The sequence below is a fragment of the Panthera onca genome, chromosome E2, assembly GCF_046562875.1.
Source record: "Panthera onca isolate mPanOnc1 chromosome E2, mPanOnc1 haplotype 2, whole genome shotgun sequence".
NCBI lineage: Eukaryota > Metazoa > Chordata > Mammalia > Carnivora > Felidae > Panthera > Panthera onca.
Window position 1 is genome coordinate 53,843,399 of NC_138353.1, and position 27,875 is coordinate 53,871,273.

A 27,875-nucleotide genomic window follows, 5' to 3' on the forward strand; every position below is an offset into this window, starting at 1 on the left:
CCACATCCAGCCCCCACTTCTCATGGGTCTACACCCCCATTCCCTTCAACATTGCTGACATACTATGATTCATCTCTCTTTGTCCCTGAAATGCATTCCATCCTTTCTATCCCCTTAAATCAGAATCAAATGCAATGTTGCACGTGTGGCTTGGCCAAAAATTATGGGAGTCCAGGTTTTACGAGGACGTCACAGACACAGTGAGGTATGGTAAATGAGTGAAGAAAGCAAGAATAGGATAAGAAACGGTATCTCTTTTGTGAGCAAATGAAGAGAAAACGCCCAGCCAAAGGCATCCCCGCATCCGTCACAAGAACGGCCAATAGCCTGACCCTGGTGATCTGCGTGAGCCACATGGGACGTGGCATTTGGGCCCAATAAGACTGAAGGAAAGAAGGGATATTTCAAGTTGCGGGAGAGTGACACTCCCCCTTTTGGACACAAACGAGGAGACCGAAGCCACCGTCTTGCTCCTAGATGCCACCTTAACAGCCATGAGAGGAACAGCCCATGTGGAGAAAGACGGAAAGAACCCACATCCCTGATGAAGGCACGAATTGCTGAACAATCACCCCTGGAGCACAGCCTCCCTCCTGACTTAAGAAAGAGAACAAACGTTCTTACTGTTTAAGGTGGCGTGAGTCGGGGTTTCTCGGCTCGCCCTTAATAGTGTCCTAGAAACTACAGAATTAATGTTTTAACTTTAAAGCACTGTCATAACCCAATAAGATCGGGAGCTCCTTGGCTGGGAGCAAATAGAGAACTCTTGGGCATTTGAAAAGTGAGAGGTGCTCTAAGTGCAAAATTAGAAAGACTTCGTACAAGAAATATATACAAACTAGCTGATTAATATACTTTTCATATTGCTTACATTCTTGACAAAACATTGCCTTGGGTATGTTGGACTAAATACTGTCATTTGCAAAGTTGATTCTACATGTTTCTTTTTACCTTGTTCTTAAATGCGGCTACCGGAAAGTCTGAAGTCACAAATGTACTCACATCCAGCGGACAGCACTCGTCTTGCTGTATTTCTTCCAATCAGCCTAAGGATATGAGGTCATACAAAACTAGTTACTCCTATTTCACTTACTGTCAGCAAAAACATTTGAACTTTTCCTACCCTTCCTTGTGCTAAATCATTTTTCTCCCTTCCTTTCTCTGTATACTTATGTTTTCAGCCTGCGTGAGGAACTTACATAGTTATAGCTATCTTCAGTGCGTGGAAATGGGCCAGTGGTTCACCAGAGGGCGTGCTGGAAATCTGTGGGGGCAGGTGGGTTGTCACATGATGGGCAGGGGCTTGCCTGTCCCCTAGAGGGACTGTGTCCCATGCCATTCCTATAGATGAAAAGTATGTTTATACATAACCAGCCAGAAGCAAATTCCATCTGAGTTATGAATACGGGGGGGGGGGGGGGGTGCACGGGGTTAATTTAAATGAATTTTCCGGGAAAGCAACTACAGAGGTATACTTTGTTTTGTTCAGAACTTTAGAATAGTTATTCACCTCTTTAGAAACCCGCATCATTTGTAACAGCGCCCCTACTGGTTGTTTGTGTCACTAGCGGGGCTCGACTGCACTGGTCCACATCTGAGCTGCTACAGTAAGGCAATTCTACGCATATGTATCAATGTACTTATTTCATCCTTATTTCAAAATGCCCCCTAGGAAAAAAAAAAAAGCCTCAATACTATTCAGCTGAAGATCAACTTACTTCTCTGAAATCCAAACTGAGTCATTAGTTCAGAGTTGCAAGCATCTAAGTACCGTCAGTTCTGATGTAACACAACATACGCATTCCTAAAAAGTCAGCTCGCTCTGCAAAATCGCGCAGCCAAAACCACAGGGCCTACGGGGAAGGTGGAACAAGGGGGCACGACACCGAGTGACTTTGACAGCGACACAGAGAAAAGAACCTAGTAACAGTGGTTGCATGTTAAGTGGTTTTATACACGTTAAATAAAGAAACACGCAGGTACTACAGAACGATGCACCTGACCTTGAAGAAGACCTGAGGTTTGCCAGTATAAGTACGGGCAATGGAAGGGCTATGGCTCGTGAGTTGGTTTGGGGTGGAGGAAGCAGGGCCACCCAAATCGAAGAGAAAGGGGATGGGTGCATGGTACCACCCAGGTGAACCGAGGCAGCCGGCAGATGTTTGGGCTGTGCATGTATGTACGCTTTGTGTTTTCTATAAGCATATTCAGACATCTTTTTCCTAATCTGTCTGCCAGCATGGAAATTTATATGCTGTCTGGCTGTGTGCTGTGTGTATTTGTGTTTTGTGCATAAACAGAATAATATTTTTTGTTCCCCAAGAATGCACATTTGCCCTCCTGGGGACAACACTGCTCTCTTGAGATGCCTGCGGTCGAGGTACACAGAGAAGATGGTGGGAGCACAGAGAAGAGGGTGACTCATCGCCCGGGACAGTCAGGGAGGGCAGAAGAGGAAATGACATTTGAACCAGGTTTTGTAGGATGAGTAAGACTTGCCATCTGGGAAAAGGGATGGAAGGAGTTCTAGAAGGAACAGCTTCTAGGCGTGATTGTTAAATGTTTGCACAGCATGGGGTGCACTGAGAGCTACACATCCACAGAAAGAGTGGGGAATTTAGAAATACAAATTTTAGTACGATTTGAGAGACAAACGGACTCTTAAGAGGTATCAAATCCTAGAAAGCTTTTGGGGGCAGGAGTGCATAAGGAGCAGAAACTGGGAAGAAGGCTGAGTTATTAAAGTAGGTATTAGGTTCCTTTAATTTCAGCCTATGTCTCAGATGGAAAGACTCCTGTGTAATAAATAATAGAGCACACTTTGGGCATAGTTCATTCACCACACTCCCAGACACATTTCGAATACCATTCAAAGAGTCGTGGAAGCTCTGATTAATATACAACACAGAGCTCTCTCCATATACTCTCAAGGGTAAAAATACTGCTGAAAAGCCAGTTCTTTTAAAAGCTGAGCATCTAACACCACCTTGTGAATGATAATAAATGGCAGGCGAAGCCAGAAGGTAGACTGGCCCTCTGTCTGGGTCTGCAAGTTTTATGTGCACAGAAATACAGACCTGCTCTTTGGCCAAGAGAGCAGGATCATCTTCCAGTGAGATCAAGATTTCCTAGGAGACTCCTGGTATTTCCCAATTCCAACTTGATCAAAAATAGCAACCCCAACTCTCATGGGTTGTTTTCCTTTTCTTTTTTTTTTCCCCTCCATATTCCCCATTCGAGCTCCCTTAGGAACGTGCATCTATTTGCCATTAAAATGATATTGCGGTCATTTTTCCTAAGGCCAGGGAAGTTTAAGGTTTTTCCATAACATCAAGTCCCTCCCTGACCTCATGGAGCTTGTCATCCATCAAAGAGAGGCACCGAGAACAAAACTACACAACTAATTTCAAATGTGATGGTGACAAGGGAAGATTAAATAGGAGTAGACGCACACGACAAACGTAACTTAGAGGCCACAACTTCATGTACAAATCAGGACGCTTCATGCTGTGCAGGGGGGCACCGTGACAAAGACAAGTTCACATTATGGGTGAGGACGAAGAAACAGCATGGGATTCTCATGGGAAGAAATATGATCATGTTTGCCCTCTCTAATTATTGTAATTAGATCTCTAACCATTTGAGTGAGTGCTGTCCAGCAGCAGATTTACTTCTTACTGCCCATCATGGACCCAAAGAGAATTATGCAGGGACATTACAGCATTATTTGTAAAACAGTAATAATCTAAGTACACATCAAAAGGGGAAGAGTTACACGCATGGAGTACTTCTAGGCAACGTTCAAAAGAATGGATGAGGGCTTACATATACTAATATGAAACTACATCCAAAAAATATTGTTGGGTAAAAAAAAAAAAGTGAACTGTAGAATGACATGTACGGTGTGCTTCCATCTGTGTGAAGTTTAGGGAGAGACACAGAGGTTCAAGTAAAGTTTCACATACACAGACCATCTCCAGAAGAATACGTAAAACATGATGACGGTGGTCGCCTGTGTAGGGGAACCGGGTGTACGAAGGTCAGGGTGGTAAAGAGACATATCACTCACTACATTTACTTTACTATTATTGGAAATTTGCCACATCTAGTTAGAGAAAAAGTATCTCAAACAGTATAGATGGAGAAAGGTAGCATTAACCAGCAATGGAAAGTATTCATTTTATAATCTGCCCTCCATCCCATGTGTTAGCTTAACAGAATTCTCTATATGTTCAGAAATGAGGTAAGAGGAATCATCTGGGCAGAGACCAAGATTCAGATGTGACTGGGGGGAATCAGGGAAGAAAAGAAAGGGGGCGAACCTTCGCATGAGCAACGGACAAAGATACGTGGGCTGCTGATCACAAAAGCTAACGGATGCACCTGGGCCCGGAAATATGATTTTAGGTGATAAATAGACACTGTTGGATGAAATTGATTCACATAATGATAACATTATTCCCTTTTCCAATCTTTTTTTATTGCTCAGATATAGTCAAAGAGGAAGTCTCAGTTTGGTGCAAGTATGTCTTTATGACCTCTGGACACTTTCCTGGAGTTAAAATTTGATAACGTGTTTTGATTTGACTGTATTTCTTTTCACTCCTATCCTTCTTAGAGAAAGGAACTCTGGTTTCCCACTTTTGGCGTTGAAACAAAGCTTCCTTCGAAAACAACCGTGTTTAATTTTGATGTTTTATAATGAGCCATTTTCAAGGAAAATATTAAGTAACACAAGACACGCAGGGATGGCAAAAATCGTGACTGAAGTTTATCAAGCAGTGCCTTGAGACAGATTCTTCTAGGTCTATGGCAGGGAAGCTGTGCAGTTGTATGGTTGTGATTGTTGCTGGGTTTTATTTTCATCCCACCAAACAAGCGCTGAATAAAATTGAGGGAGATTTTTCAGCAAGCTGAAGTTTCGTCCTCATCGCCGACAGTATTTAACCAGAATAGCCTTGGTTTCCTAGAGTTGATTCCACGGATGACTAAAAAGACCGAGAACCAAAAATACAGGCACCAACTCCGACGGCCTAATTAGAAGTGTGATTCTTGCCCCGGTGGGGAACACTAGCCCTTTTGTTACATCCCAGGAGAGAAGAAACACCTCAACCGAAATCACATTTTCCTCCTTTCTCCCTCTCCAGTGCCACCATTTTTTCATTAGCTAATCCCAATTAGAACACTTTTTTTACTAAAGCCATAAATCTCTGCCTTTCCCAATAAGCATAAATTATATGGTAAATAACTGTATTCTGTGTCTGTCCAGAAAAATAAAACACTCTTTCTTTCTTCCTCTTTCTTTCTTTCTTTCTTTCTTTCTTTCTTTCTTTCTTTCTTTTTCTTTCTTTCCTTTCTTTCTCTTTCTTTCTTTTCTTTCTTTCTTTGTTTTCTTTGTTTTCTTTCTTTCTTTCTTTCTTTCTTTCTTTCTTTCTTTCTCTTCCTTTCTCTGTTATTTTACGAGACTCTGAGCTGCTAAGTCAACGTTCACGCTTTTTGATTTAGGATTTCTCCCCCCCTCATCTATCACTCGTCTATAAAGGCAACACTTCTTTTAGAAAGAAAACTACCACCAATGCACTTCTCTAAAATTCATCCTAATAAAAGTATGTTTTTTCTTGCTATTTCTGAGTGACTCCAGGTAGAGGCAAAAGCTTGATTGTTGTGTTAAAATCTACCTCTGCCATTTCCTGGCTAAATGGCCCAGGACCCTCATGATAGCTCAAACCCAGGTCTGAATCATCAACTAAGGAGACAGACCTCCTAAAATTTGTCCCAAAATTAATGAAGAAACTTAATAAACAATGTTTAGCATAGTGCCTGGCACAGAGAACGTGCTCATTAATATTAGTTGCTCATACTGCATAAACAAAAGTGGTGATTTTTTTCATTGTTGTTCCTTCTGTGGTCAGCAATTGCTTAACCCAACATTCTCTACGTTAAACTAATTAAAAGAAACATACCTTATCCGTGATTGATTTTCAAACTCATTTATTACTCGTTTCTCTATGGTTTAATTTAATTAAATTGAGCAGCATATCAAATATTGATTTTAATAAAATCTTGATTAAGACTCGAGCAATTATCAAACACAATTTTCATACCATTCCTGCATTTCAATGGAACCAACCTGAAAACCAATTTGCTTTTAAAATAAAGAAGTGATCTTATACACATACACACATTCCCCCCACCCCCACCAGGCCATTTTCAGAAATACAGAAAAAAAATGGCCTCCCAATCTTTTCGTTAGCAAGATAAGCAAAGATAAGCAGCAATCTCCAACTGGGGTTCTGAAAAGCTTAATCCAGTTGGTCACCTCATCTCCAATCAGTAGTGGAAGGGAAAAAACAAATTAGAATCAATTCCTTTGATAAACATTAACTTAGCAACTACTATGTACAAGCCACTGTCCTGTACTGTCCAACACAAGGAGAGGTAGTCAAGAGCTAATCCTATAGCCAGTTTTAATGTGTGTGGAAAAATCCATCCACACATGCGAGTCTTTAATTTTATTGAATAATGACCAGAGAAGTACATGTATTTCAATTCTTGAAATTACTCTGCTTGTATGATTTATGTGCATAGACTATTGTTAAGAGAATGTAATGTAAATGTGATGGTATAAATTACCAATAGTATCATATTAGCAATTAACTATAAGTATAAGACATTTAATAAGTTAAATATTTGGTTTGATAGTTAAGTGCTAAAAAAAAAAAAAAAAAAAAAAGAAGAAAGAAAGAAAGTCTGGCCAATAGCTATCACAGCAGCACCATCTAGAGGATTCTGAAAAGTAACACAGGGTCATTCCCCCAACTTGCCATTCTTCCTGTTTAGGCGAAAAGAAAGGCAGCTAGAGAGTTCACCATCTTACGTCATTTTAAAGCATTTTAATTCTGTCCACATCATTGAGCATCATCTTAAGTCTTGAAATGTTTATGGAACAGCTAAATGAGATGGAATATTCTCGAAATCGTAATGCAATTGGAACAAGGATCCCCGCTGTCCTCCTGGGGAGGCAGTACTGGGTGTGTGCTGAAGGATCCCAGGCCCTGGGACACTGTGACCTGGGCCGTGGCTCCCCTCTCCGCCCAACACACACACACCTCCTTATTCTATCTTGATCCCAGACATATCCGTGCCAAAGACTGGACAACGGGTAACATTTCAAAATCATGCCATTCCTGAGCTACTGTCCACTGTGTATTTACGTTGAGTTGAGAAAAAAATAATAAACTTTCTATTATTAAAACTGTTTACACCAGCACATCCACTTACTAATTCCGTTCCATTGGCCTAAGCTGAATCAATGTCCTGGGGTGGGTTGAAAGAGAAATAATAAAACATCTCACTTTTTTTTTTTTTTTATAGTTCTCATTCCCCTATCGTTTCTGTAACTTTTTCTGAACCAGAGAACTGCTTTGGAGTCATGTTAAAAGGATTACAATTGAGATAATAAAACATGTCTGCTATTCATAGGAACTAGTCCTCCCCTTACATTATTTGGTTTCAGAATTTCAGGCAATTTTGCAGACCCTCGGTCGGCTGCAACCTCACAGGGAAATGGCAAACATGTACATTCAGTGTGGCCCCGGCCAGTGGGGGACGGGAGGAGCACTCACCTTCATTTCCACTGGGGGGCGCTGTCCACCTCGGGGAGAGGGGACGGAGTCACAGTTTGCCAGGCCAATTTGTAGAAATCTGAGTTCACCTGCATTCTGAAGTCAGGGTTCTCAAATGAGCGCCCTAGTAAAGGGTCAGAGATGGGCAGTGAATGGGTCATTCATGGTGATTCTCTACACTTGACGTAAATGCAACTGGGCCCAACTGACCAAAGGAATACGAGGTTTTGCCTTGAGAAACCTTTTCCCCATGCTGTATGCTAAAGCCATCACTAAAAGTCATGGCAAACTGCAATGATTTTGGTTCTTTCAAATGTCTTCATGTTCTGGCACAGGCTTTTCCCTCTATTCTACCTCCATACCTCTTCACTTCGTAAGTGTCTGGTTCTAGTTTGTGACTTAGCTCAGATATCACTAACTCCAGGAACCCTTCCAGGACTCCCTTACATTGGGTCAAGATAACCTCCTACGTGCCTCAACTGCATCCCATACTGCTCCCATGAGGAAGCTTGATGTAATTACTTGTTTATTAACTATGTCCCCCATTAGGCTGCAGATGCCATCAAAGCTGGGGGGATTTCTATCTTATTCACAGTTGTATTCCCTGCATCCCCAGAGTCTCAGCTCAAAGCCTCCATCAAGGAATGATCGCCCTATATAAGCATGATTTATGTTGGGGAGGACTCTGATGTTAGGCACATAGCCTGCATTTCTTTGCCTTCCAAAAACATGGGCCTCAGTACCCACTGGTTTTCTTCCTCACTTACCTTGTTCTCTTAATCCCTACAGTCGTCAGAAGAGAGGCCCAAGTTTCCACAAGGTAAGCTGCCTCTTGCTATCGAGGATTATGGCAATTCTGCTTGGCCATCTGTTCACCATCTCCAGAACTTGTTCTAGGATCCGCAGACAACCCATCTCTATTCCTGAGTCAGCTGCAAGAGAAGCGGTCAACCAAAATATTTACAGTAGGGATCTTTCTGGGACGTCTGGTGAGCTCTAATGAAGCGAGAGTCAACGGGGAGGGAGATGAGACCCCCCCCCCCCGGCTCCTCCTTCCAAGCAGGTAACAAAGTCCTATTCTCTACTGTATGCAGTTGACATAATAGCACAGAAGGAAAACAAGGAAGTTCAACTTTGTTTCTGGTTCAACTACTTATCGTGTCCATGGAAGGACTATGATATTCTAGAACTAGAAGAGCATAGGGCCATCTAGGTAACCTGAAGAGTATAGTGGCACCCAAATACAGAGTCAGAACCATCCTGGGAAGTTCCAGACCGTGATGAAATAATATATTTACCATTCGGGATCCTTTTCGGTCATCTGTTTCGCCTGAGACTACATCTGCAAAATGGAAGTAAACCTGCCAGGCTCAAGGGGTCATTGCGAGGGCAACTGAGACAGGCCGTAACAAAGTGCTTGGAAAACTATGCCCACCCAACAAAAAATGAGAGATTATTAATGTTAATAGAACGACCACAGACTGCCCCATCATCCCATAGCCATTATCCTCAATTTTTAAAGATCTGAAGAGAATATTTCACTGCTAACATCCTGACTTAGGTTTAGTTGGAAGATAAAACTTCTAGCCAAATTAGCCTAACATACATGAAATGATAATCAGTAGATCCTGAGAGTAAGAACCAACTAGAGATCATTTAGGGTATAATAAAGGGGAAATAGTATATATAGTTGTGTTATTTTGTTTACTTTCATACTTATAATTGTGTACACAGGAACATACATGCTGAGTACCATAAGTAAACATTTTTCAGGGGCGCCTGGGTGGCTCAGTCGGTTAAGCGGCCGACTTTGGCTCAGGTCCCGATCTCGCGGTCCGTGAGTTCCAGCCCCGCGTCGGGCTCTGGGGTGACGGCTCAGAGCCTGGAGCCTGCTTCTGATTCTGTGTCTCCCTCTCTCTCTGCCCCTCCCCCATTCATGCTCTGTCTCTCCCTGTCTCAAAAATAAATAAACGTTTAAAAAAAAATTTTTTTTTCAGCCAGGTCCCTTACATAAATCTCAGAGTCTTTGGTCATTCAAAAAAAAATTTTTTTTTCTAAATTACTGGAAACTAGCAAAACACAGGATGAGAATTTTCTAAAACTGACAAAAGATATCAAGCCAAGGCTTCACGAGACAAAACGAACCCCTAGGGGGATAAATACAAAGAAAGCCACACACACACACACACACAAACACGCCAAAACAAAACAAAAAAACAGAGAAAACCACACAAAATGAAACTTCAGTGTATTAGTGATTGTTTCTCCACATCCTCACTGGTGTTGTCCCTATTTTTTATTTTAGCCATTCTGATAGATGTATAGTGCTACCTCATTGTGGTTTTAATTTGCATTTCCCTAATGGCTAATGATGTTGAACAGCTTTTTATGTGCTTAGTTGTCATCAGTATATCCTATTCAATGAAATGTCTTTTGCCCATTTTCTAACTGGATCATCCATTTTTTCACTGCTGGGTTTTGAGAGTTCTTTAATTATTTTAGATACTAATCCTTTATCAGATATATGATGTGCAAATATTCACTCTTAGTCTGTAGCTTGTCTTTCATTCTCTTAACAAGACTTCTCACAGTTACTAACCTTGATTAAATCTATCAATTTTTTCTTTTTCATATTGCACTTCTGGGGTTAAGTCTATAAGCTCTTGGCCTCACGCTGCAGTAGAAAGATTTTCTCTTACGTTTTTTATTTTTCTTAAACTATAAAAAATTTTACATTTACATGTAAGTCTGTGATCCATTTTGAGTTAATCTGTATATAAGGTGTGAGCCTGAAGTCAAGGATTTTGTTTTGTTTTGATTTGGTTTGGTTGCTTATTTTGTTTACAGTTATTGAATTTCTCCAGCACCGTTTATTGAAAAATCTATATTTCCTCCACTGAATGCTTTTGCACCTTTGTCAAAAAATCAGTTGGGCATATTTGTGTGGGACTATTTCAGAGTTCTCTATCTGTTGCGTTGACCTGTATGTTTATCCCTCTACCAATACCACACGCTCTTGATTACTGTAACTATGTAATGGGTCTTGAAATTGGGTACCATGATTCCTCCAACTTTATTCTTCTTTTCAGAATCGTTTTACCCATTATATTTCCTTTGCTTTTCCATATATATATTAGAATGATCTTCTCTATATCTATAAAATACCTTGCTGGGATTTGGGCAGAAATGGTGGTAAGTCTGTATATTAATTTGAAGAGAATTGATACTCTCCCCCATTCATTTTGATCTTCTTCATTTTCGTTCATCAGAAGTTTGTAGTTTTCAGCATACAAGTCTTCTTCATGTTTTGTTATACTGATACATGGGAATTTCATTTCTGTTTGTAAGTTCCTTGGCATTTTCTACACAGTCAATCGTGTTATCTCCAAACAGGGACAGTTTTATTTCTTCATTTCCATCTGTTTGCCTATTATTTCCCTTTATTGCCTTTTTGAACTGGCTAAAAGTTCCAGCCCTGTGTTAAACCACAGTAATGAAAAAAGACTTGCTCCCAGCTTTAGGAGGAAAGGATTCAGTCCTTCAACATTAAGTATGTTATCTGTAGCTTTTTGGGGGGATGGCCTTTGTAAAGTTATAGATGTTCTCTTTCATTCCTAGTGTGCTGTTTTTTAAAATCATGAGTATTAAATTTTCTCAAATTATTTTTCTGCCTCAATTGATAGAATCACATTATGTTTTTTTCTTGTTAGCCTGTTACAGCAGATTATACTGACTGACTTTTGAATGGTGAACCTGCTTTGCATCTCTGGGAAAAGCTCCAGTTGGTAATGGTGTATAATTTTTTTATACATTGCTAATGCTATTAGCTAATATTTTCTGAAGGATTTTGCACGTACATTTATGGAGGATATTGGCTCATAGTTTCTTTCTTTCCCTTTATTAATTTTTGTGGGCTGTCAATGTCTGGTTTTAGTATCAGCATGATGCTAACTTCATAAAATGAATTAGGAAGTTTTCCAAACCCTTCCATTTTCTGAAAGAGACTGTGTATATATCATATTAATTATTTTTCAAACATTTCACAGAACTGTATAGTGAATCTCCAGTGAAGATTTCTTTTGGGGAATTTTCAAATTATGAATTCAATGTCTTTAATAGTATAGAGCTATTCAAATTACCTATTTAATATTGGGTAAATTTGGTGGTAGGCAGTTTTAAGAAATTGGTCCACCTCATCTAAGTCCTCAACTGTATGTATGTGGAGATATTTACAGCATCCCCTGTCCTTTTTATGTCTGTAGAGTACGTAGTGCAATTCCATGTTTCATTCCTGATAATGCTAATTTGTATTTTCTCCCATTTTTATCTTTGACCATCTTGCTAGAGACTTGTCAATTGTATTGATCTTTTCAAAAAACCGACTCCTTGTTTATCTATTGTTTTTGTTTTAAATTTTATTGATTTCTGCTCTTATCTTTATGATTTAGACTCTTCTGCTGACTTTGATTTTGCTCTTCTTTTCTACGCCCTTCCTGTGAGAGCTCACATTATTAATTTAAGATGTTTTACTTTCCTAATGTAAGCATGTATTGCTAGCTTTGCTCTCAACATTGCTTTAATTGTACCCAATTTTGATATGCTGTATTTTCATTTTCATTCAATTCATTGCTCATTTGTTGGCTTCTCACTAAGATCTCCTCTGTGACTCATGGATTATTTAGAAAGTGTTATTTTCCAAGTGTTTGGATATTTTCCTATTATCTTTCTGTTACTGATGTCTAGCCTACCTGTAGTCAGAGAACATACTCTGTAGGATTTCAATTCTTTTAAATTTGTTGAGGTGTGTCTTATGGTCCAGGATGTGGTCTATCTTAGTACATGCTTTGTAGGCACTTGAAAAGAATATGGATTCTCCTGATATTGATTGTTCTATAAATGTCAAATAGCTCCTATTGGTTAATGATGTTGACTTTTCCATCCATGGTGATTTTCTGCCTGATTCTTGTATCAGCTATTGAGAAAGAGGTGTTAAAATCTTCAACTAACACTGAGGAAATGCCTACTTCTCCTCTCAGTTCTGCCACTTTTGCTTTATAGTGTGCAGCTCTGTTGTTTGGTGCATATATTTTTAGAGTTGCTATATCTTCTTAGTGAAGTAACCATTTTATCGTTATATAATGGTCCTCTCTATACCTGGTGAATTTCTTTGGTCTAAAGTCTATTTATCTGATATTAACGTAACCACTCATGCTTTCTTTGGATTAATGTTTGCATGATATATCTCTTTCCCTCCTTTTATTTTCTATATGCCCATATTATCATATTTGAAGTCAGTTACTTATAGACATCATACAGTTGTCATGTTTCTTTTAATACAATCAAATTATCTATATCTTTTTATTGGTATATTTTAGCTGTTTATATTTAATTATTCATATGCTAGAGTGGAGATGGAAGTCCAGGCTCCCCCAATGGACTTCACTGAAACTGCTGCAGAGGGTGGGGAGGTGCCTAATTAGTTAACTCTGAACAGGATGAAAGAACTGATTCCTTACTGAGCCTTCTTTGACATCATCCTGATAGAGGATGAGGGGCAGTTATAACAAGGTGAGAGTGGAAGTCTATACTCTCCCCCTGGCCTTTCTAGTCTGTGTGTGTGTGTGTGTGTGTGTGTGCGCGCGCGCACGCGCGCGCTATTTAGCTGGAGTAGAATGCTTATTTTCTACAAGTTTATGCCTTGTTCAATGGCCTTTTCCCGGTCCTTTGGCTAAAGAATAGGCATTTGTTGGGGCTTTTTAAAATTTCCATGTTTGTCAGATTTTAGGGTTACCAGCTTCTTCAGTTCCAAGTCTAGAATACATGAGGCAAAAGGAAACCCAGGTAACTTACAATCATGTCATTCCTTGGGTCCCGAGGTCACTAGACAGTGTGACTGATTCTATCTTTCAGAGTCTTCTTGTGTTGGTATAATTTCTAGGGGTTTTAGTTATATTTAATAGGAGGAACAGGGGAAAGTACATCTACTCCAAATTTCCAGAAACAAAAATCATTGATAATCTTTTAAAATTAATTATAACAATCTCTGTCTTCTAACTGATGTATTTAGACTATTTACATTTAATGCAATCATCGATATATCAGGATTTAATGCTACACGTATACTACTTGCTTTCTGATTGCTCTACTTGTTTTCCATTTTACTGTTTGCCCTTTTCTCTTTTAGATTATTTGAACAATTTTTAGGACTTTATTTTGACATATTTGTATCCTTTTTTATTGCTTGCTCTCGGGATTATATCCCTCATTTTTCAGTCTACTTAGAATCAATACTTAAGTACTTCAAGCGGAATATAAGATCTTCACTCTTAAGACAGATTCCCTTCACCCTCCCCCCCTTTCTATGATAGTTATTTTACATATTATATTTATATACTTTGAAAACTCTGCATAATATTATAATTATTTTTGTTTTCACTTGATCTTAGCCAAAAGGCTGAGAAGCGATAATTTTTTGTTGTTGTTTTCAACTATCATTTGAACACTAAAGAGGGAAGGAACAGGCTATTACAGAGATTAGCAAATTTTTTCGGTAAAGGGCCAGATAAATATTTTAGGCTTTTCAGACCGTGTACTATGGAAGTTAATGACTGGAATTGGCCATGTGGACATTTCTGGAATGTAGACAGTGTTCTATTTCTTCACCTGGTTGAGAATTACACAAGAGTTCACTTTGTAGTAACTCACCAACCTAACTTTTGTTTTGTGCATCTAACTTTTTGTGTGTGATACCTACCAATGAAAGTCATTTTGAAACTAAATAGATCCAAGAGCTTGAAAAATAGATGGGAGATTTTGGGAATGGATTATCAGAAAAAAGAAGGGGTACATAAAGTACATGGGATTTATTGCTCCTTTCAGCGCTACCTTCTTTGAACAAAATTAATCGATGAGGAAATATTTACAGTTTGCCCTCAACCCTGAGAGACTGAGAATTTCTACTAAGTGCAATTCTCTGAGGTGGGAACTGCTTACTGGAGCCAGAAGTTGAAAAATGAGACTTGTGGAAAAATGAGATTAGAGGTCAATGAATTACAATTCTAAGTGAATGACAGGAGGAAGGGAATGAGAAGAAAGGGAAAGATATCTTTTAGTGAGAAATTCAACAATATGAATTCTGGATATTTTTTTCTAGGAAGGGCATGAAGGAAAAAGAGATTGAATAAAGGAGGGTGAAGAGAAGGAGAGAGGAAACAAACAGGGGAAGGAAGTAGGGAGGAAGAGGTTAGAGAAAGAGATGAGATAGAGGGAGAGAGGAGAGAAAATGAAGGGAAAGAAAAAAGAAGGATGGACTAAAGAAAGGAAAAGACACAAGAAAGAAATGTGGCAAAATGATCCCTATTGGGCATCTGGTAGAAGCCAGGCATTTACCCATATGATTTAAATCTCATATCAACTCTGTAAGGTATATATTATCTTTCCTCTTTTATAAATGAGGAAATGAAAGCTCTGAGAATTTATTTTAGTCAAGGAAACACACCTGGGAAAATCAACCCTGGCTGCACGCAACTCCAAATTCTGGGCTCAAGGAAACCCTTTAATTCCAACAGGGAGAATTCCTTTATGGCAAGCAAATGCTTATGTGACACTTGAGTCCTGGAAAGAATTACCCTAGAGGGTGCCCTTGTCCTAATAAGTAGAAAATAGTTGATCTTCTGAAACCCTAATTCTGCAATTCTATGGCATCGGGTCGTATTATGTGGAATACTTCTTGAGATCATTGACATCCTCTAATTTTGCCTTACGACTAAGGGGCATTTTCAAAGAATCCAGTGAAAGAATCTAATATTTCACTTTCTGGAGTGAAAAAAGTACTAGCCGTTCTGTTTGACAAAGAATGCCTTATCTTATGAGAAAATGGGCACAAAGTATATTCCATGGTCCAGTTTATAGTATTTACCAACTTAGCATGAATGTCGAAGATAGACAGATGTATGGGGTGCTAGAGAAAATTCCCAGGGAAAACTCAAAATTATCAAATTACCCAAATTTCTTCAGGCTAAGCAGAAACTACTAGCAAACCACCAGTGAGAAAGAGAGACCTTGGGAAAAAAAAATCATCTCACTTTGACAAAAATTCTGTGAAAAACAGTGGACTTTGTATGTACCACAAATTTGGGGGTCACTTCAGAGTACTTGAAAAAAGGAATATACATTAATTCTCTCACTTAAGTTCAAAGTTATTTAGCACTTACTGTAAGTTAAAAGGAGGGGTAAGGGGGTGGGAGGGGGAGAAGGGAAAGGGATAATTCACCAAAAAAAAAGAGGGGGGGGGCATAAAAATGAAACCAAGCTACCTCCAAGGAATAATTAGAAGTGAAAATCAATAAGGAGAAAATGGCTCATATTCTCCTCATTGATTTCCTATGCACAGTGAGTCAAACTTGACTGTTGGTTAGAAGTCAGTTTGGCTACTTCTTATTACTTTTTCAGCAGTTGGGTACTCCTGTCAGTTCCTTTCATGCTGGAGGCTTGCTTGGCTCTAATCACAGCTGTCAGCTATTGAACGAGTTTGACACCCTGACTCCAGAAGCGAGGGGATTCACACTGCATGCATATGCAGTGGGCTCCTTCATTAAAGCTGATTGACATAACAGATATGGTGCACTGCCACTGATTTTTATAAGCAAAACAAATGGCTACACAATCAAGGAAGAGTCTCCTTGATCAGAAACACCCAGAGAGAGCAAGAATCAGTCTTTATACAGCTCAGCCAGTATTACTGGAAATACCTACGCTTACTTAAAATGGTAGATACGGGCAGTGAGTCAAGAGCCAGCTACACACACACACACACACACACCTGACCCCTCCCCTACAATCTTAGCTGTCCATTCCAAATAATCTCGGTTGGAGTTACAGGGGTTGGTTAAAAGGGGGATCATTTAGCTATTGTGAGCTGGATTTTGCAGAGGCATTAAGTTTCTTGGAGGCGGAAGAAGAGACTGCCAGTGACCAGAATCTCCTCCCCCACCACCAAGAAAAGGAAGGACGGCTAGAGCTTCTCAGAGTATTTCTGTCCATAATGTCACGAAATGACAGACTCTAAGTTGAAATGGACCAATTAGCCCCAAAACCACCAACTTCAAAACTGGTTCAGAGCATCCCTGACGAGGGCCCATTCAGATTCTAGCTGACATTCTTAGCAGTAAGCATGCCATGTCTGGCTGGAGACCGCTTTCCGGAAACGGAAGCACAAACCGCATCAGCAGTACAGGGAGTCGTTAAAGCACGGTCCTGTGGGGGAGGAATTCCCATCCTATACCTTGTGTCTAGTGATCAGGGTCTGCCCTCTTCAACCCCCAGGACTTCATGACGCCAGCCACCACACCGTTCTGCTGCCCGTCACAAAACAGTTAGTCTCTGCCTCCCCGGGCCGCAAAGACATCAGCAATGCCCTTCAAAAGTGAGTGACTTCGGACCATCCCTAATTGATCTTTAACTGGTTCCTTCCATCAGGTCCTTCAATACCCAGCCATATGCGCTTCTGTGGCAATTTGTGGAGCCTCCAGCACTACCACCTGCGATTTTTCAGCAACTCAGAACTTCTAGCAGATAGTGACCAAAAAAAGAAAGATCCTAAGGGATTCAACAAATACACTGGTGAGTAGAAACTCTTCAACTGAGTGAGGAGCAGAGAAGGGGATGCTATCGCTTGATGAGAGTCTAAGAGGTAGCTTACCCTACTGTTTGGGGGGTAAGGAGTAAGGAGTTATACATCAACAATATTATATAATATATTATATATATAATATATACATAATGTATATTTTATATACATATTATATATAATATATATATTATTATATTAATATATATTATATGATAATATATATTATTATATTATAATATATATTATGTATATAGTATATATTATATATAACATATACATAATATATATTATATGCATAATATATATTATATATATAATTGTACAATTCGATGCTGCAACATGTTTTTCTTTCCGGAAAAAAACTATCGGTGGGGGACGGGGGGGGGAGTGCGGGGGGGGGGGGGGGGGAACACACGTATCCGCCTGCACAGGGCACCGAGAAAGCGAGGACACTGGGCCTCGCCAAGCGGCTGAGCCTATCACCAAATCTCTAAGGCAGCCCGAGCTGGGGAGTCAGACGGACCCATCCCCTGCTTATTTGCTCCGCAGCACGTATCACACTTGGCAAGTGTTGCTTCGCCCGTCGCATTCGGCCTGTCTCCCCCAGCTAGAATGCACTCGGGCCTAGAGCGCCCGGCACGTGGCAGGCGGTCAAGAAAACGCTCGTGAGTGAGGAAGTGGCTGTTACCTTAAGGCGTACCTCAAGGAGTGAGTGAATGAATGGACGAACGAATGACCAGGCCTGTGCCCGCCGAGCGTCCTCAGGCCCACGGCCCCGCGGGGCTGGGGGCACCCAAGTGGGCGCCCGGGGCCACCGGCCCCCAACCTCCGCCTACGGCGGCCGGGAGGCGTCAAGGCCACTTCAGGGCGGAAGAGCCGCCGCGGGCTGCCGCCCGATCCGCGGACACGCAGGCGCGTGCACCCGCACTTCCGGGAGGTCACTTCCTCCCCCGTCGCCTAGCAACGGCTGGAAGCGTTGCTGACTTCCCGGGCAGCGGTGACGCCGGGCTGAGCCGCGTTTCGCACGATGGTAAATCTGGAGCCTCCGTCTGCGACCCGGCGCTTCAGGGGAGCCCACGTCGTGGGGGGGGGGGGAGGGGAGGGACTTTCGCTGCCCTGCCCCCGAGGCCGTCCCTCGCCAGCCGGTCCGGGGGCCGTGGCGAAGGCTGGGGGCTCTAGAAGATTCTTGGACGGGGAAGGAGGGAGAGGGCGACCTTGGAGGGGAGAAGATGCCTAGATGGGGGAAGCTGTCTTGAGGGATAGATATCAAGGGGGGTGGCTCTGGCGAGTGGAACTTGCGGGGTGTGGATGCCGAGAAGGAGAAGAGAGAGACGGGGGGATGAAAGGTCTTGAGGGGGTGAGAGAGCTCCGGAGCGAGGGAAGTTTGAAAAGGAAAGAGGCGAGAGGGAGAGAAGTCAGAACCTGGGAAGGAAGAAAGGGGCCGCAGGGAGAGCAGAGGGGGTGAGGAGAAGGGAGAAGGAGGCGATACTGAGAAAGAAGAAAGGAAAATAAAGAGGAAAGGGAGGGGAGAGATAATAAATAAATCAGTAAATAGAAAGCGGAGACTGGGGATAGCTTGAAGAGGAGCAAGGCGAGTTTTTTAAGAGAGGCGAAAGGGGATTGGAGATGGGGATTAAGAGATTGTATTGGAGGGGTGCAGAAATCACGAAGAAACAACTGGAAGGAGAGAGGGAGAGGCTGACAGCAGAAAGAGCCGTTTGGGAAAGAAGTAAAAAAAAAAAAAAAAAGATAAAGGGGGGTTAGTGGTTGTAGGGAGCTATGCACATTGTGTTAAAGACGGCCAAAATGTGATACTTGATCCCCTGTATCACTGTTGTGCTTTGGTGCAGTGTTTCCCAAAGTGAGACGCAAACAGTAGTTGCTATGTAAAATAGCTCAGAAATAACAAATCACACAGAGCGAATCACACCTGAGGAAGTGACTCCTCTTCCATTTTTTCCCCCAGCCTGGAGACTGTATCCAAGAAAGCTCCTGGCACTGTTAGGTCCTGAGTATCACTGTCATTTGGTATTTTCCATATTTCACCTGAATATCAGACCTCAGGCTCAGACCTTTCTTTGGGGTAGAATTTAATAACAGGCACTCTCTTCATTTTGTTCGTTCTTGCGGTTATTTCTGTCTCGGACAAATAGTAGCAGCTTTCCATTTGTGGTAGTGATGTGTAGTTGTAGTTTCCTTGTAAAAATCCATTTGTTTTTTAGTAGCTTTTAGTAGTGAGATCATTTAAAGAACATGCTAGGTATATAATATAGATGATATTCGTAACGGCAAAAAATGTGACTCCAGTACACAAACGCCTGAAATTCAGCAAGCATATGCTGTAGTTATGGAAAAGAGGAAATCAGTGTTCCTGCCCACATCAAAGGCAAAAGAAAACTATCTTTTTAAAAAAATGTTTATTTATTTTGAGAGAGTGTGTGAGCAGGGGAGGGGCAGAGAGAGAGGGAGAGAGAATCCCAAGGCAGGCTCCACACTGTCAGTGCCAAGCCTGAAATCACAAACTGTGAGACCATGACCTGAGCCGAGATCAAGAGTCAGACACTCAACCAGCTGAGCCACCCAGCCGTTCCGAAAGAAAACTGTCTTTTGATTAAGTAGCATAATGTTTACCCATTTGAGGTTAGAAGGGAAAAAAAAAAAAAACCCTCATCAAGACACTCTGCAGGATACTGCTTGAATTCGGAATATCCAGTGATTACTCAGGAGTCATATGCAGGTCTGAAAAAGATTATCTGTGATTTTAGCATTTGTAGAAGGGAATAAAACTGGTACAAGATAGTCTGTGCGTAAGATTAATTCAGGAAGCTGAGTTTAAAACCCAGTGGGGCTCCAACATAATCATTCATGGGTGAATATTCAGCTTGCACTGAGACCCAGGCACGTTACCAAGAGAATCCTGGGATATGTTGTGTTTACAGAGTATCCTGAATTTAATCATCTGAACTCCCAAGTAGGTAACATTTAGGAGTGAGAATAAGATTTCTCATTAAGGGATACTTTTTTTTCTACATTTATTTACTTTGAGAGAGCACACAAGCAGAAGAGGGGCAGAGAGAGAGAGAGAGAGAGAGAGAGAGAATCCCAAGAAGGCTGTGCACTGTCAGCACGGAGGCCAACATGGGTCTTGATCTCACGAACCATAAGATCATGACCTGAGCAGAAATCAAGATCCAGATGCTTAACCAACTGAGCCACCCAGGCACCCCTAAGGGATACTTTCAGACAGAGGAGATAATGACAATAGTTCTGTAACTATTTAAAGAAGTGTAATACAGAAAAGGAATTTTTCATACGAATACAGAAAGATCAATGAGTAAAACATGAATGGGAGCAGATTTCTGTCCAATATAGAGAATGCTTTTCCAGCAAATAGAGACATTGAAAATTGAGTGAGCTCTTGTGAGGTAGTAAGCTCTCCTTCTCCAGAAGAGTTCACACCAAGAGATGTGTCAGAGTTGTTAGCAGGAGTCTTATGCAGGCTTGGAGACAGGACTTGGCGGTTTCAAAGGTCTCTTCCGAAGGTCTGAGATCATAGTATGCAGTACCTTAGGTTAAGGGGACGGGGGAGTAGGTGTCTTTCCAAACATTTACTTTAGGATTAGGGTTACCGCAAAGACCCCCTTTGGTTAGTTGCCTTCTTGATCTCTTCAGGCGGAGGTGGAAGAAACCCTAAAGAGGATCCAGAGCCATAAAGGGGTGATGGGAACTATGGTCGTGAATGCAGAAGGTAAATATATCACAGGACGCCTTCTAGATACACACAAGCCAAACAAGGACCTGTTGGCTGTGCCTCGCCTAAGACAGACACCTTAGAATTTGAAATGTAAAGTTTATTTTCTGTGTCGTAGCTATAACATGTACTCACCAAATATCTATTGAGTACCTCCTATATACCAAGCACTCTGCTAAGAGTTAAAGATATAAATATGAATAAAACATGTCTAAAAATATCTCTGTATTCCTAAGAAACACTATACATGTCTAATTTTTAAAGCTTTGGTAACTCCTCTAATATTTCAGGGATACCATTGAAAGTATCATATTGAAGATAGGGAGAATATCATTGTTGGCAGTTAGTTTTTATTTTAACATTACAAAGGGTGCAGAGTTTCAGTCTTCCTTTTAAGTGAAATTGTTCCTTTCCCACACTTAATAAAATATTTGAGAATAAATTTTAATACGACTTACAGGATAGTCTTTGTGGATATAGTATAAAAGGGCCAACGCATGTCCACCTAGGAGATCCGTAAACTTATACCAGAAACTTGCGCTCTCTCGTCCCACAATCCCTGCTAACAATCCACAAAGCCTTTTCTCTGGCACATTGCTATGGGCTCAGCTATGGTGGCAATCTCTTGAAGGTTCCTGCTAGTTTCATTGCTAATTCAGGCATTTGCAAAGGCAAGAAATACCACAAATCCCAGAGCATTAGTGGAAATAAGAGTAGCTACTTCACATAACTCACGGCGCAACCACAGAATTGGTGAATTGCCATGGCACACGGAGTGCTTTGCAACAGAATCTCACAGCTAATCATTATTTTTGGCACAAATCCATCAGCAAATATTTATTGAGCAACTACATACTACCGCCTGTTTACATTCAGACTTCAATCCCTTAGCCGTTAAAGACAGAACACAACCTACTTCACTGAGGGTTTATGATAGTTGGATGAAATGTTAATTGTTGGGTGCCTAGCACAGTACCCAACACTTAACAGAATTATAATTAAATAGTTCTCAGCATGTGGACATTTTTAATTGATTTGTACAGCGACAACATTTGATGTGTAAATAGAACATTGGATGTGTTTTGCAAATAATAAAATAAAATGAAAAATAACACCAAATGAATAAATTCACCCAGCTTGAGTGATCAGGAGGGAAAGGATTTAAGATCAGCCTTATAGGTAAGAAAGAGTTCTGCCCAGTATTTCCAGGAAGCGGTGCAGCGCGAGCACATTGTTCTGTCTGGAATGAGTGTCGTTCCTGGCATGCTCATCAAGTCCACACACCCCCTACGACGGGCTACGTGTGGGGCTTCAGAAGGTAATGCATTCATTTCCTTCAGCTGCCGCAAGAAGGTACCACACACTTGGTGGCTTAAAACATTAGAAAGTTATTCTCGGGTCTGCAGGCTGGGAATTGGAATAAGGGTGTCAGTAAGGACAGCCTGTTCTTTGAAGGCTCTACAGGATCCTTCCTTGCTGCTCTCTTAGCTTCTGGTGGCTTCCGGAAGTCCTTGCATTCCTTGGCTTGTAGAGGCATCAGTCCAGTTTCTGCTTCCATCGTCCCATGGCGTTCTCCTCTCTGCGTCTGTTTTCTCTCCTTGTGAGGACCGCAGTCGTCGGATTCAGGCCCACCCTAATCTAGTGTGACCGTATCTTAACTAATTACATCTGCAAAGACATGCTATTTCACATGCTAAGGTTTAGGATAGACTTGAATTTGGGGGGAAAAGATACTTTTCAACCCAGGACAACTCATCTTACGAGTCACTCTGGAAGATCCTAGTCAAAAGTGTATAATCCTAGCCATATGCATCATATGTCTGAAAATGTCCATAGCCTGTGACGTGCAATTTCACTCCTAGGAATTTATCCTAAGGAGTGACGAAGAAACAGATTTAGTTGCAAAGGATACTCACTGAGGCATCATGTACAAAAGCAGTGAAGAAACAGACAAATAAGTAAATAAATCTATCCCAGCAGTACGGAAAATTTTTCATTCATTAGGTAATGTTTACTTGGTGAACCACTACTCTATTGAAAATGTTGAAGAATATTTAGAGTCATGGGAAACAACGTTAGATGAAAAGCACGGAACAGAGCAGTAGCCAACATTTTCTAATCATAAACATAGCCAGCCACACAAACACACAGTAAATATGGAAGAAAGGACAGGGCTATGTTACGGCGATCATCTCTGAGCGCTGGAATTACAATTGACTTTGCTTTCACTTGCTTGAAGTCTCTCAATATTTTTCTTATCCAAAGGCGGCAAAATATGATTTTTAAAACCCATTAACTTCTTCTAATTAACCCTTACTAAGATAAGATTATGTTAGGATTCGGGGCACCCTTCCAAACACCAAATTAACCATTTTCCCAAAAATATAAATGAGGGTCTTATTTTTGTGGTCAGATTATTAATAACCAGAGTGTACGACAAGCATGTTTATTAATAGCATATGGTATAAGTTGTGTGAACAGAATTAATAAAATATTCCATTCCATTTCAGCTGCCTACTCAATTTTAGGTGAAAGTGCCATTTATTATGGTGCAGCCCGGCAGCTTTCAGAAGACCCAGGAACTTAAATGCTGAAAAAAAATTTAACTAAGATGGTGTTCACATGTTCTTGCACACCACCAGTGGGTTTAGTGTAATTCTCAGCAAATCATTTTAACATATCTCCAGGTTTTATTTGTGGCGAGGTGGGCCTTCTACCAGGTTTATACATTTCGATCTCATATGGCATGTTAAACAGAGTCCTTTGGTTTCACCGTTAGTGAAACCAAGGCGCCCTGTCCATGACAATAAAGCAGACTTCCCAATTTAGCCCACTGCTGAGCAGTAGAGGTTTTTATTAGACTAGATCCTTTGCTAACATCGGCTTCCCATTTATCCAACCATTCACGGTTTACAATATTGCAGCACTGATTGTTGAATTAGATACTGGTGAATACATATTATTTCTCAGACGGTCATAACTATCCCGTATTCTTATGTATATAAGCCTGATTTCCAGAGGCTCTTGATTTTACATATTCTTGACATTTCTAACCATCAATCATTTGAATTTCATTAGACTTTATCAGCCATCCAGTCAGTTCCTTACATTTTTGAAATACAATCAACCAAAGTACAAATACACAGTTGAAGAGTACCAGCTTACTGGGATCATAAAGAGTCATATTTTAAAGTAGTGCCATAAATTCGGCAATATCCAATTCATTTTCTTTGTTCTAGAAGTTCCATCGTGGGGATTTATACCATACATACACACAAATGTGAAATGGCATGCACACGGACATATTCCATCGCCTTGCTTATTAAAGTCAAAGCCTGGGAACAGCCTAAATGCCCGCCAGAAGGATATACTTGTTACGTGTATCACAAGGCATTCGACAGTCATGTGATGCAGTCATTAACACGCCTAGCCTTAGCCCTGTGTGTACTGAACAGAAGGAGTTTCCAAGTGTATTTCATGAAAAATAATTTTTTTTTTACAGAATAGAGAACAAACAATGCAAAGAATACAAACAAAAAGACACTTGAACACACTTAGAATATCTCTGCAAGGTTCCCAAAGAAACTGGGAGCAGTGGTCACCTCGCAGAAGGGGCCATGAGTGAATTTTATACCATGTGCTAAAATTGCTCCTTAATAAATTATTTTTTAATTACCTTGCAGGGTACCAAGCAAGAGCTCAATAAATATTTGTCGATTGATTTTTTTCAAGTGGTCTGTAATGGATATGAAAACCTCCCAGAGCTTCCACAGTGTGCACTTATTATTCAGAAAGGCTAGCTGTTTTATTTATTGACTTGGATCATGAATAGACTAACTAAATAGGCCTGAGCATTGGATTCATAATCTTGTCATCTACATTTTAAATAATTTATTCTGGCTGTATTTCTGGTTTTGACACTGAGCGGTGCAGACTTTGGAGGTAGTCACTATTCAGGATGCAAAATAAAACCAGTCCTCAGAAAGTGCCCTTAAAAGGTGAGAGCTTGCTACCTCTCACCTCCCTGCCCGTTAAAGACACATGCCTTGTGATGGCTCATCAGGTGTGAAAGACATAACTGACTTCGGGGGAAAGTGGCCAAGAAATAATAATCCAGAAATTAACAAACTTGATATAAAACCTTGTTTATTGAACAGATTTTCCTGTAAATATTGTCCTTGTATCGTTTGGCAAGACCTATTCCAGAGCGAACGGTTGTTTTAAAAGAGACTGTTTCACAGTCAGAATGGAGGTCCTCAAAGAGTTTCATGAAAAACTGGTAAAATCGTTAGTTTGTAAGAGCGTTCCACTCCTGAAATCCCCTCTTGTTTAACAGCTTCTGGAATTGCATTCTCTGAGGGACGACCCAGAGTTGTGTTAGCCTCTTCCACTGATCGGCCTTCATTCAGGTGCCTGTGGGATCTGACAGCCACCCCACACTCACCTTCACGTGTCCCCCTAAATTCAAGGCACGTGTGCAAATGGAATCCTTGCAATTCCCTGGCTGTCTGGTAGTTCTCACAATAATCTGAAAGCCCTCTCAGACGAGACACGGTACACGTAAAATACCCAGCACGGCACCTGTTAACAAGTAAGCGCTGAGCACCGAGTGACCAGAATTGAGCTGGATTGATTTGAACTGAATTGAATTATACTTGCATATTTGTCTGGATAGATTTTCCCAGTTAAATTAATAGGTTCAGTTTTAAAATCGCATAATGGAACAGTAGAGCACACGAGCAGCTAAATCTAAGAATGCTTAAGCCAAGAGTGAGCGCAAACCGGGGAATGCCCAGCAAAACCACAGTGTCTTTGCTGCTAGATTCTCTCATATAAAATGTAGGTTTGCAAAATACCATGTGAGGAGCCACAGCGTAATTTTTAAAATCCCCTTTGGATACACTCCTCAACGTGTGCTATGATATCCCCTTCTGTTGCTGGCCTCAGGGGAGGACATTAGCACCACGTCACGGATGAAGCATTTCAAAGCAAAATGGCTATAGACCGACTGCTTGGAGGAGGGCATTAGGTAGACTAATATGTGAACTCAGTTCTGAAATAATCAGTGCACAGCTTCCAAATAATGTGTGCACGAAACCCAAAAAACAATACTTACCAGTCTAACAATAGGGGATTGGTCAAATGACGGTATGTTATAAAATAGTGCACAGCCGTTAAAAATAATTTGAGGACCGTGTCACTGACAAGAACAGCTCGGGTATGCTATCACTTAAATGAAGAAAAAAGCAGTAGTCCAATTTGTCATGATGGTTTGTCACAACTACATTTTAAGACCCACGTACACACAAAAAGACCGGAAGGAAAGAAACTAAAGTTGTTACCAGTGAGTGATGTCGGCCATAACTTTTTCTTCCTCTTTAAAATCATCAGTATTTTCCGGTATATCCACAGGGTGCACATTCCTTTGACAGTTAAAACTTTTAACCCAAAAGTGACTCTTGTAACAGGCATTCCTATCCGAACAACCTTGGACAACTCGACGACGGTTCAGTACGCGGGTCTTCTTCATCAGCTGACAATGAAAGCCAAGAGCACGGTCCGTGACATTGATCCTCAGAATGACCTCACCTTTCTCAGGATCAGGTCAAAGAAACATGAAATCATGGTAGCCCCAGGTAACGTGGCGTTTCACTTCATATTTAAAGCATCTTTCTCCTTTACTGGATAAAAGCTCTGTTTCAAGGAACTGGACATACAGACTTTAACCTGCAATATGGCGCGTAGTGTTCTCCAATTACAAAATGAAAGACGTTGGAATCTGAAAAACTCAAGCTGGAAATTTTGTGAAGTTAGCGACAGATTTAACCTTTGAAGAATCTGAATTTTTCCCATTTGCATTTATTACCAGTAATCAAAATAGGGATAATGCAGGGAGTGGCTCAAAGCCCTGTAGGGTCTTAAACCCTCCCCGCGAGAGAACACATTCACCGGGCCTGCCTCAAGACGGCAGCCATAGAAACCCTCCTCTCCTTGAAGGAATTACATTCACAGTGTGCACCAATGTCTGTGTAACACAGGACTCGTGCTCCCAAATCTAGTCTGGAACAAACTTCTCTAGAGAACATCTATAACATCAGAATTACCCATATACTGTGTTCTCACCCTGCTGCACATCAAAAGCACTTGGAAAGCTTTACAAAAACAGTTATTGATACCAGAGGCCGTACCCCAGGCCGGTGAACTCAGAACCTCTGGAACTGGGTCCCGGGTCGTGGTAGTGAAAGCTCAGCAGGTGATTCTGATGTGCAACCAGGGTGGGAAACCATTGGTCTACAGAGAGTCCAAGTGATGTTTTGAAGAGAAACGCAGATTAGCCGAAGTATTCACTCAGTAAATTGAATTCTTCCAGTGGATTAACTTTGTCCGTCTCTCTCCACAGATAAGGAATATCTTCTGATCGTCATTCAGAATCCATGTGAATAGACCTGCTACGGCCCATCCTGTCCTGTGATGCCCAGTTGCAAATGCTTTATTTACTCCTTAGTTATTACCAAGATTATATTCCAATCTGATCTTTCAGACATTATTTACTATTTTCACAAACTATTCTGCACGTCTCATTTACTCCCTTTCAAATGTATTGTAAAGTTGTGATTTAGTTATGTAATAAATGAATTCTGGTATAGAGGTCTCTTTTTTTTTTTTTTATAGTACACCAGACTGAAGGATTCTAGTGGGAATCCTAGCAAGCCTTCCTTGCAACAGTCCTTGTAGTCTAGAGGTGTGCCAAGAATCAACGTGGCTGTGTCCTTTTGCCCGTTTCATTAGCACGTCCCGGAGGTTCCATGGAGCACAGCGGGAGCTACCGGGGAGTAGGAAGTCCTCATCCTCTAGGGGCGCTAGATGC

General features: G+C 41.0%; 1 protein-coding gene and 1 long non-coding RNA gene across 3 annotated transcripts in view; one reads left to right on the forward strand and one right to left on the reverse strand.

Annotated features, from left to right (window-relative positions):
• LOC132690113 (uncharacterized) overlaps positions 1–18,066 on the reverse strand; it is a 771,167-nt gene extending 753,101 nt beyond the window's left edge. The window contains exons 1-2 of the long non-coding RNA XR_013552544.2: positions 17,957–18,066; positions 8,393–8,557 (exon numbers count right to left, since the gene is read on the reverse strand). This is a non-coding gene — a long non-coding RNA (uncharacterized LOC132690113). The remainder of the gene's footprint in view (positions 1–8,392; positions 8,558–17,956) is intronic.
• Positions 17,963–27,651, forward strand: DYNLRB2 (dynein light chain roadblock-type 2). 2 transcript variants are annotated; one of them, XM_078439009.1, is made up of 4 exons: positions 17,963–18,318; positions 20,923–21,004; positions 26,476–26,643; positions 27,408–27,651. In XM_078439009.1, the coding sequence occupies exons 1-4, from the start codon at positions 17,977–17,979 to the stop codon at positions 27,449–27,451; spliced, it is 636 nt and encodes a 211-aa protein (XP_078295135.1). In that variant the 5' UTR covers positions 17,963–17,976; the 3' UTR covers positions 27,452–27,651. The 2 variants fall into 2 exon arrangements, with proteins under 2 accessions (XP_078295135.1, XP_060506069.1); XM_060650086.2 differs by having other exon boundaries at positions 18,180–18,286; positions 20,929–21,004.
• Positions 27,652–27,875: the final 224 nt, after the last annotated feature.

Bases quoted from the DNA above. Each gene is read 5' to 3' on its own strand.
- DYNLRB2 (XM_078439009.1), top strand. From the start codon at position 17,977: ATGGACGAACGAATGACCAGGCCTGTGCCCGCCGAGCGTCCTCAGGCC. The intron at 18,319-20,922 runs CTTCAGGGGAGC...CCTTCTTGATCT, and splicing joins CCTCCGTCTGCGACCCGGCG to CTTCAGGCGGAGGTGGAAGA. The intron at 21,005-26,475 runs GTAAATATATCA...CTCTTGTAACAG, and splicing joins TATGGTCGTGAATGCAGAAG to GCATTCCTATCCGAACAACC.